Below are 10,620 nucleotides of genomic sequence, written 5' to 3' on the forward strand. Positions count from 1 at the left end.
TTTTTTCTTAAACTGTATAATTTTGTAAATATTTTGCTTTTTTGTGTACTAAAATTACCGGCGTATAGATTTCAATAAGAATTGTCGTATTTTTGTATTTGGAAAATGAAAATTACAGTGGATTAATTAAGCTGTAAGAAAAACTGCGGTAGCCTTCGACACACACAGAATGGGTTCCTTTTCATATGGTTTTAGCTCTAAGTGACAGCGGGGTGGCACCTGTGCCAGGTGAGCAGCGAGGGCCAGCTCGGAGCGCTGCCCACGGCTGCAGTTTGTCCTTGGTGCCCCTGGCAGGCTGGCCTGAGTGCCAGGTGCCACCCCAGGGCTGGCAGTGCCCCCCAGGGGTTGGCAGTGCCCCCAGGGGCTGGCAGTGCCCCCCAGGGGCTGGCAGTGCCCCCCCGGGCTGGCAGTGCCCCTGGGCTGGCTGTGCCCCCAGGGGTGGCAGTGCCCCCAGGGGCTGGCAGTGCCCCCAGGCTGGCTGTGCCCCCAGGCTGGGGCTGGCAGTGGGGCTGGCAGTGTCCCCAGGGCTGCCAGTGCCCCCAGGTTGGCAGTGCCCCCAGGGGCTGGCAGTGCCCCCAGGCTGGCTGTGCCCCCAGGCTGGCAGTGTCCCCAGGGCTGGCAGTGCCCCCCAGGCTGGCAGTGCCCCCCAGGCTGGCTGTGCCCCCAGGGGTGGCAGTGCCCCCACAGGCTGGCAGTGTCCCCAGGGGCTGGCAGTGTCCCCAGGGGTTGGCAGTGCCCCTGGGCTGGCTGTGCCCCCAGGGGTTGGCAGTGTCCCCCAGGGGTGGCAGTGCCCCAGGGCTGGCAGTGCCCCCCAGGGGCTGGCAGTGCCCCCGGGCTGGCAGTGCCCCCCCGGACTGGCAGTGCCCCTCCAGGGGTTGGCAGTGCCCCCCCAGGCTGGCAGTGCCCCCCAGGGGTGGCAGTGCCCCCCGGGCTGGCAGTTCAGGGGTTGGCAGTGCCCCCAGGGGTGGCGGTGTCCCCTGGGCTGGCAGTGCCCCCAGGCTGGCAGTGCCCCCCAGGGCTGGCAGTGCCCCCCGGGGTGGCAGTGCCCTCAGGGGCTGGCAGTGCCCCCAGGCTGGCAGTGCCCCCCAGGGCTGGCAGTGCCCCCCGGGGTGGCAGTGCCCTCAGGGGCTGGCAGTGCCCCCAGGCTGGCAGTGCCCCCCAGGGCTGGCAGTGCCCCCCGGGGTGGCAGTGCCCTCAGGGGCTGGCAGTGCCCCCAGGCTGGCAGTGCCCCCCAGGGCTGGCAGTGCCCCCAGGCTGGCAGTGCCCCCCAGGGCTGGCAGTGCCCAGGCAGAGGGGCTGGAGGAGGAGGAGGAGGAGAGGAGCTGGGTGCAGCTGGCCTGCCTTTTGCCGCAGCCTCTGGACACCCCTGTGTTTTGGGGCACGCTGGGCCTGTCTCAGCGTGGTTTGCCTTGGGTTTCTGTGTTTCCAGAGCTGCAGGGCAGTGCAGCTGAGTTCATTCATCATTCACGGTGATGTTCACTGGGAATTCACCTGCACCTCGGGCAAAGCAGCCCTCGGGGGTGCCTGAGTGCCAGCCTGAGCTGGGGACAGACTGCAGGGTGAGGGCATGGGGGAAGGAAGTCACTGCAAACAATCCCCTCCCTTTCTGTGCTGAATTAACCTGGGCAAAACAGACAGAACCACCTCAAATCTGAAACCAGGCACCTGCTTAGGAAAACACCACTTTAGCAAAATCATGTGAAAAGGAACAAAGCTCCTCTTGGTGTATAGTAACCTTGTACTATAGTTTTTACAGATTGTGAACTTGTGTAATAGGATAATAGCAGATATTGTTGAATTTCTAATTGTTTACACATTAAAATTCATATATGTAATGTTTGTTTTATTGATTACAAGCCAAATTTCTAAGATGCATGTTGACTTTTTTGCAATAAAGTTATAGTATGGAATGGTTCAAGATTTAGAAAAGACAAAATTCTAACTGAAATAAATTGGAAGGAGAACCATTCAAGAAATTACAACTCCCAGAAAAAGAGCATTATCACTTCTTTGGGGGGAAGTGGGTGTGTGAAGGGGGATTTGTGTGTGTAATGTTGTGCAGGTCTGGTTTAGGTCAGAGCAGAGAGAGAAATCTTCCACTGCGTTAAGACAGGCAAATGGATGTGGGAGGAGAGGGGTGGAGGGAGCCCAGTAAAGGCTGTGTGGCACTTGTGGGGGCTCAGAGTTGAACAGAAGCTGTGCAGGCCAGGGTGGTTCCCTCTCACAGGTTTGCAGTGTTCTGGGCTGTTGGATACAAACCCTGGCAGGACACAGCTGCCAGTTCTGGCTGCTTTGTAGATTGGAGTGAAAACTAATGTGTTCTATTATTAACTTTATTTTTGGTCTTGGGCCCTTTCACCAGCTCTGTTATTCCCTCCTGCAGCCCCTCCCTGTCCCTGCTGTGTCCAGGTGCTGCAGGCTGATATAAAACCCGTGTTTCTCTTCTGTGCTGCTGAAGAGCCTCTCCGTGACAAACCTGTGGCTTTGAGACATCTCAGTGCCCAGAGTTAAACCCTGGAGTCTGCCCCAGCCCCGCTCTGCAGGGAGCAGCAGGGTCCTTCAGGAGGCAGAGCCTGACCTGCAGCAGGAAAGGTTTAGTGGCCAAAGCACTTGCTGCTTCCTACACAATTAAAATTCATTTCACCGGGAAAGGGGTGTACAAGGAATTGGAGTAGCATTTGTGCTAGGGTGTGTGGCTTTGGATGTATTTTTCCCCCAGCCATTCCAAATGCGATCTGAGAGTTCCCTGAGCGCAGCAGCAGCGTTCAGCAGGTGGGACAGCTCTTCCCAGCCCTGCCAGGAGCCCCTTGGAAGGAAACAAATGTCTGCAGGAAGGGTTTGAAGGGAACAGTCACATGAAGGTAAATTGTTGGTGTCGTTGTCAGGCCAAGAATCTCTTTGTTGTCTCCAGTCGAGGCTGTAAGGAATACAGCACTAACTTCTGGGGAGGGTTCCCAAAGGTGACAATCTAATTTTAACTCATCTGGAAACGGGGGACCCAGTTCTGTCCTCTGGAGCAGGTTGTGTAACACGTCTGGGCCTTTGCTGGTGAGATCACTGATGCAAGGGGCTTTCAAAAGGGAAAAATAAGTTTGTCTGATGTTTCTCTGGAGGTTCTCATATCTTCCACTGCTTTATTCCATGACAGACTTACAACTGTGATGATCAAACCCTAAATTCATAAACTAGAGCACTTTCTTTCTCGCCAGGACCATCCCACAGACGGTTTCAGGGGCTGTGTGGTGGTCTCAGGTAGGCTGGTCCCTGCGGGGCGCTGGGGGCAGAGCTGGCAGGGGGGTAAAGCCTCCTGTGCCACGCTGCCTGGTGCCTCCTCCACCTGGAGCTTCCCCCTTTTTCCACAAAAAAATCCAGGGTTTTTCATTACTTTTTCATGGCATCTGGAAAACACACTTTTTGTCATCTCTTGGATTTGAAGTTCAAAAACACGTTTTACCTGATCAAGAGACTTCAGCCCAAACAGAGCCCATGACAGGGGCTTCAGCACTGGGTGCCTCCAGCTGGGCAGAGGCAGTGACCCCGGCCAGAGGGGCCCGGGCAGGGGCAGGAGCAGGAGCAGGGCAGGGGCAGGAGCAGGAGCAGCAGCTGGAGCAGAGCAGGGGCAGGAGCAGGGCAAGGGCAGGAGCAGGGCAGGAGCAGGGGCAGGAGCAGCAGCAGGGTAGGAGCAGGAGCAGAGGCAGGAGCAGGAGCAGGGCAGGAGCTGGGGCAGGAGCAGGAGCACCAGCAGTGGCCCCTGTCAGCAGAGCAGGTCCCCCAGCAGTGTCCCTGTGCCTCCACCGGGGTCGCTTTTCCCGGCAGCCGGGCTCAGCCCGGGCCGGGCACTGCCGGGGCAGCTCCGGGGGAGCCCGAACCCTGTCCCGGAGCCTGGGGACAGCCCCGGAGCCTGGGGACACCGGCATCGCCCCCAGCCCAGCGCTTTGACTGCTCGGCCGTCATTCACCTTGTTTATGGAGCCGAATTCCTTTCGTGCCTCCTCTCGCTGCTGGAGCAGCCCTGCGCTCCGTGACGGGAGTTAATTATAGCCCGTCCTGCGCCGGCAGCCTTAAAGCACTCCTGCCAGTGATTTATTTAAACCCCGATAAATTATACATTTCTTTAGTAATTCATGTGAAAATTATTTGAAGTCAACTCAACATCACAATCCTCTCTGTGCTCTCTCGCGGCGAAGGCTCTGTCAGACAGCGCTGCCATCCTCTGTTCCCTGTAGCTGCTCCCGTGGCTTTGTGTTACCTGCGGGCGGCAGAGGAGCAGGGGGGCTCCGGGGGCACCCAGAGGGAGCTGGCTCTCACCAAACAGCCTGAGCTCTCTGCTCTGGGAGCAGACTGAGCCTTCCCCCTGTCCGTGCTCCCCGGGCACCCCTGGCCAGCCCCGTCCGTGCCCCTGGCAGAAGTCAGGGTGCAGAGCTGCTGCTGCTGGGCAGTGCAGGGCCAAGACTGCTCGTGCTCCCACACTCGTGGCACCTTTGCTGGGCTGGGAACAAACACCCTTCACTGAGCTAGAGGGTGAGACCCTGGGGGCAGTCCCCAGAGTGTCAGCGTTGTTCTTCTGTCCCCCCAAGATTGCCCTGAGAAGATACAGATGTTTCACTTGTTGATTAGCAAAAACATTAGGAGACCTACTGTTTCAGGGCATGAATAATTAATGTTTGTTCCTCATTAACTTCTTGTGGCACAGTCCTGTTAGATGCATTTAGGTGTATTTCTAGAATTAGGAGCAAATATAACCAGATGCCTGGCAGCTGAGTGTTCTGTTCCACCTGTGGAAAGCACTGCCCCACTGCTCCCATCCTCTCCAGCAGGAAGGGGAGAGTTTGTTCTGATCTTTATTGCAGTTTTAATTACAGTGAGTGATGCGTGTAAAAAATTCTATAATTCATGTACAATACAAGCGAGTAAAGGATGCCACTCCCAAGAGAGTGGCCTCCTGTTTTGCTGGAATCTCAAATCCAAACCTTGCTTCCTGAAAAATTCAAAACTCAGTTGATGAGCTTTCCACCTGCTGCTGCTGGCCAAGGCTGTCTGTCCTGCCCCATCATCCAGCACGGCAGAGCTGCAGCACAGCCCCAGCACTTCTTGTGTTCTAGCGTGGCCACAATGCTCTGCTAATGCCAAAGGCTTTGGGCTTTGGTCGGGGATTGACACCCACAAACACCTGCTGAGCCCCTGGGGCCACCCGTGCCACCACCTGAGGCCAAGGACGTGCCCAAGGCTGTGCTTGCCAAGAGCCCCCTGCAGCCAGCAAAGCCCTGCTTGGATTTTAGTTACACAAGAGGAGAGAAAGCACTTCTAACTTAATCTGAAGCAATGCACAGACCCCAGATGCTTCCCCTTCCCTCTCCTCAGAAGGAAGTTCAGCAGCTGGCCCAATGCTCAGCCCTCTGGTGGGTTTGTGGGGGTGACCCTCTCTGTGCTCCCTGCCGAGTGCTCCCTGCCTGCAGAGGAAGCCCGTCCTTGCTGTGATGCCATGGCAGCTGTGCTCTTTGAAACACTCCCCATCCCATCCTCTCCTGCATTAAAACCTTCCCAGGGCGATGGGACCTGCCCTGGTCCCTCCCTTTAACCCTCCAAGTCCTGCCAAACTCCCTTTCAGGCCCCATGGTTCCACACAAGGCTCAGCCCAACCCCAGCTGCTCTCCCAAGGCCACTCTTCCAGCCTGCAGTGGAACAGGCTCCACAAAAGCAAGTGCTCTGGAGGCCAAGAGGAAGGCTCAGGGCAGGCCCTTTCCTTTGGAAGCCCGACACTGCAGCAGACAGCTCCTGTAACTTAGCAACTTTTTTTTTTGCTCTGTTAAGGTGGGTTCTTCAATCTCCTTAATGAATAAGAGAATCAGGCCAGGTAATTGATGCTTGGCCATTTAGCTGATGAATAATTGACTGTCTGGGTAACTCGAGATATTTCCTCGATCAGATTGTGCAGTGGAACAACTGTGTCACCCACGGTGCAGCATGGCTCACAACTCTGGGGTGCTGGAAATGCAAGCTCAGGGTCCGCAGGAACCTTCCAGAGTCAGCTCTAGTCCTCTTCCTCCACATGCAGCAGGCACATGAGCTCAAGCAGTGGGCCCATGGAACCTCCTGAGCCTGGGGATGATCCCTTCCAACACAAACCATCCCCTGATTCTATGATTTTGGTAACTGGCTGCATTTTAGCAACAGAAGTTATTTTATCACATAAACCTTGACTCAGGTCTGGAAACAGGATTTCTTTTCCAGATCTGCAGCGAATACAAACACAAGGGCAGAGCAGTGAGACCTGGCCAGGCCTCGAGGTGAGCTGGGAGGGAGCAAAGCCTCCAGAGCAGGAGCAAAGGGGTGAAGGTGCAGGGAGGTGTCCCTGTGGGAGCTGTGCGCGCTTCAGCTGCCTCGCAGCTCCTCCAGAGGAGTGCAGGACATCGTGAGGGTTCTGAACAGCAGCTGAAGAACATTCAGAGAGGTGAGTTCTGTCAGCTTTGTGACTGTAACACATCGTGCTGCCCCCAGCCCGTGGCAGAGAGGGTACCAGCATGAAGTGTGGATTAAATAACTCATGGTTTTATTTCAGACTTGCCCAGAAACTTTCACAAACTTTCACAGGACATCACTCCTCTGTCAGCATGTACTGCATATTTTTTAAACTACATGGAGTTCATACAATGAAACACAGAACCTATTGGCACCACTCTGTCATGAGCTTTGAACTAAAATTTAAATAAGATCAGAATATTTTGATGTATTAGGAAAATTGATAACAATCCATGAACTGTGACAAAGGATAAAATAGCACATGCTTTTAATCTGACTTTTGCCTTCAGATTTCCAGTGAGTCACCAGCAATGTTTCATCAGTGTATGGGTTTGGGTTTTTTCTTCCAGAAATGTCATTAATTATTTACCAGTAGGTGAATGATCTCTGAAATCTATTGCAGTGACACCTCTGAGTCTGCAGACAGTTTCTGATGGCAAACCATCTGGGCTCCTTTAACTTGTTATTGTTTATCCTTTGGACTCCTCTCCCCCGGCTCTGAGGTGTAACGGCAGCAGACAGGGCCAGGAGCATCAATATTTTACAGCATTAATTAAAGGCAGCTCAGCAGCTGCATTGCCCGGCCCGGCTGCCTGCGGAGGGAGGCGAGGACCGTGCCCAAGGCGGGTGGCCAGGAGAGCTGTGCTGGGGTGGGCTGCGACAGGGACCCTCTGAGCCGTGACAGCGGCCCGAGCCCGGCTGCGGTCCCACGGGTGATGCTCGGCTGTGGCAGCGACAACGGGACCGGCAGAAGGAGCGTGGGGGTCCCCGGCAGCTTCTCCTCGTTTGGGAGAGAATGAAACAGCAGAGAGACAGAAAAGGTGCCAATCTGCGGGCACCCCGGAGCCGGGGCCGGGGAGTCGGAGTCTGGCGCTACTCGGGCTCTGCATCCGCCCTTCGCATCTTCTTGTTTACTGGCGTTAACAGACAGCGCTAAATAAAGGGAGGGTTAAAACCAAAACAAAACAAAGGCCTGAAATTTATCCCTCTATTAATTACTTCCAGCAAGCAGGGCCGCCTTTAAAGCGGTGCCACTTCAGATAAAACTTTCATGCAGCTATTTAGGGCCTCTGAAATATAAATGATTTCCTTTAAATGTTTTATCGTAAATCAGGGCAGGCAGCTTCGCCACAACGCGCCGTTCCCCCCGGTGGGAGGGAGCCGCTAGCCCGGCCCGGCCCGGCCCGGCCCCTCGCCCCCGGCCCGGCGGCGGACCCCGGGGGCGGGAGCGGAACAGGACGGGAGCGGCTCGGCTCGGCTCGGCTCGGAGCGGCTCGGCTCGGCTCGGAGCGGCCCCGCCGCCGGCGCTGTCCGCGGTGCTGCTGCCGCGCTCCCGTGCCGCCGCCGCCGCTCCCCGCACGGCCGGGCCGGCCCGACCCGCAGCGGAGCCCCTTCGAGCCCGAGCCGCTCCTTGGTCCTGCGGTCTGGGCTCGCTGCGTGTTTCCCAAAGGAACCGTGTCACCGCAGCAGCAGCGCTTCTTCCCTCTGCCCGCGATCAGAGCCCGTTTTTAGAAAGCAGAGAGCAGCTCCTCCGGCTCGTGGTCCGTATTTACCGAGGCTTATAAGACTTGGAAACGTTAAATCTCGGAGTAGGTTTTATTTCTGCTTAAGAACTCAGAATTTTGCAAAATATTTGCATCTCTGGTGCCTCAAAGTACAGTAATGTCTGAAGATGTGTGAAGACTGGGAGAGCAGAAGTGAAGGGGCCGCTCAGCAGCAGAGCAATGCCAACTCCAGAGCCGCTTTCCCGGGGTGGGTGTGTGGACGTCAGCCCGCGGGGTTTGCCCACGGAGAAACGCCCGCTGCTCCCTCTTCCCCCGGGACCTGCCGGCCGAGGAACAGCGGGGTTCGAGCGGGGTTCGAGCGGGGTTCGAGCGGGGTTCGAGCGGGGGCTGGAGCCGCTCCCGGCGCCGCGCGGTGCCGGACCCCGAGCGGGGCTGGGGGCGGCGGGCCCGGGACACCGGGGGGTCTCGCCGCCGGTCGGTGCCGGTGCCGCCGGTCCGTGCCGGTGCCGCATCACGCGTGCGCGGCCCGTGCGGGCGGGCGGGCGGCTGTAAGATGAGCGAGGGGGCGCGGGGGGGGCGGGCGCCGGCGGAGCTCTGCCACCCAACCCCGCTCGCTCGGGCAGTGCCGAGGGCAGACACAGCCCCGCGCCCATGCCCGGGGCCCGCCGCCCGCGGGCCGCGCCGAGATGATGGCCATGGACGCCAAGCAGCCCTTCGCCGTGCCCGCCGCCCTCCAGGAGCCCAAGTTCCCCAGCCTGCACGCCGGCAGCGAGGCGATGCGCAGAGTTTGCCTCCCGGCCCCGCAGGTACGTGGATGCAGCGCAATTGCCGCTCTGAGCCACATTTTCTGACAGGCACCGGGTTAATGTTTTTTTCATGTCGGCAGCACCATCGCGCGTCGCGGCCCCGCGCCCCCCCCGTGCCCGCCCCTGATCCGCGCCGTGCGGAGCGGGGCCGCTGTCTTCCCATTAATTTTTATGACCTGAGCTCCGGGGAGGACCCGCGGTGCCGGGGCCGGTTTTTCAGGCGGAGATGACAGAATTCCCCACTGACCTCGCCATGCGTGCTCTTGCTCGCAGCTGCAGGGCAATATATTCGGGAGCTTCGATGAGAGCCTGCTGGCCCGCGCCGAGGCGCTGGCGGCCGCGGACATCGCCCCCCACGCCAAGGGCCACCACCTCCACCCTCACTTCAAGCCGGACGCCGCCTTCCACGCCATGAGCGGCGTCCCCTGCGCCGCCGCCGCCCTCCCGCACCCCGCCGCCCTCGCCGCCCACCCGCACCCGCTCCCGCACCCGGCGCTGGACGGCGCCGACCTGCTGGAGCACCTCTCGCCGTCGCTGGCCGTGGCGGGGCTGGCCGAGCCCCCCGCGCTGCCCGCCCCGCCCTCGGCCTGCCCGTGGGCGCCCCGGGGGCTCCCGCGCCCGCCGCGGACCCGCGGGAGCTGGAGGCGTTCGCCGAGCGCTTCAAGCAGCGGCGGGTGCGGCTGGGGGTGACCCAGGCCGACGTGGGGGCGGCGCTGGCGGCGCTGAAGCTGCCGGGCGTGGGCTCGCTCAGCCAGAGCACGATCTGCCGCTTCGAGTCGCTGACGCTGTCGCACAACAACATGACGGCGCTGCGGCCGGTGCTCCAGGCCTGGCTGGAGGGCGCCGAGGCCGCCCGGCGCGCCCGCCCCGCCGGCCCCGACCCGCCGCCCGGCGCCGAGCGCAAGCGCCGGCGGACCTCGATCGCCGCGCCCGAGCGGCGCTCGCTGGAGGCGTATTTCGCGCTGCAGCCTCGGCCCTCGGCCGAGAAGATCGCGGCCATCGCCGAGAAGCTGGACCTCAAGAAGAACGTGGTCCGCGTCTGGTTCTGCAACCAGCGCCAGAAGCAGAAGCGCATGAAGTACTCGGCGGTGCACTGACGGCCCGGCCCGACCGCCCCGACACCCGGGACGGGACGGGACGGGACGGGACGGGACGGGACGGGACGGGACGGGACGGGACGGGGCGGGGAGCAGCGGACTGCCCTGAACGTCCCCCGGCCCGGCCGGTCCCGCCGAGCCAGCCCGGGACAGAAGCCCGGCGGGGCGCGGAGCCGAGGAGCGGAGCCGAGGAGCGAAGCGGCGCGGCCGGAATTCCGCGGGTCCCCGGACCGCGTTGGCGGCGGGCGAGGCCTCCGGGGCGCGCCCCGGGCAGAGCCGCTCCCGTCCCGTCCCGCCCCGTCCTGCCGCGGCGAGCGAGCCCCGCTCCCTAATAAAGCTTTATTTTTCAACCCGTCGGGACGTGTCGTTCCTCGCCGCCCCGCGCCGCAGCGCCGACGGGAATACCCGAAATAACCTGAAAGAGCAATCCCACCCTCAATAAACGCCCCTCAGCTGGGCTTCGCCCCGCCGGGCCCCGCGGCCCCGGGGAAACGGAAACATCCCCCCACCAAAACCGATGCCGGGTTCGTTTCTGAATGTGTTCAGGACGGGGAAAGGGCTTTTATTTGCGATTCCCAGAAGCACCTTAACGATTAAAGATTAATGTTCGAAGCGTGAGCCTTCTCTGGATATTCCACTTTAGCATTTCAATGAGTGACAAACATCGAACTTGAGAACCGGGTCTCATCCTCCT

At 59.7% G+C, this 10,620-nt stretch overlaps 1 protein-coding gene across 1 annotated transcript; it reads left to right on the forward strand.

Moving 5' to 3' along the window:
* Positions 1-8,709: 8,709 nt before the first annotated feature.
* On the forward strand, positions 8,710-9,926 carry POU4F3 (POU class 4 homeobox 3). The gene is given in 3 exon segments (XM_041489974.1): positions 8,710-8,829; positions 9,103-9,403; positions 9,406-9,926. Coding segments are annotated over 3 exon segments (942 nt in total).
* Positions 9,927-10,620: the final 694 nt, after the last annotated feature.

This window comes from Pyrgilauda ruficollis, unplaced genomic scaffold, assembly GCF_017590135.1.
Source record: "Pyrgilauda ruficollis isolate IOZ18807 unplaced genomic scaffold, ASM1759013v1 scaffold97, whole genome shotgun sequence".
NCBI lineage: Eukaryota > Metazoa > Chordata > Aves > Passeriformes > Passeridae > Pyrgilauda > Pyrgilauda ruficollis.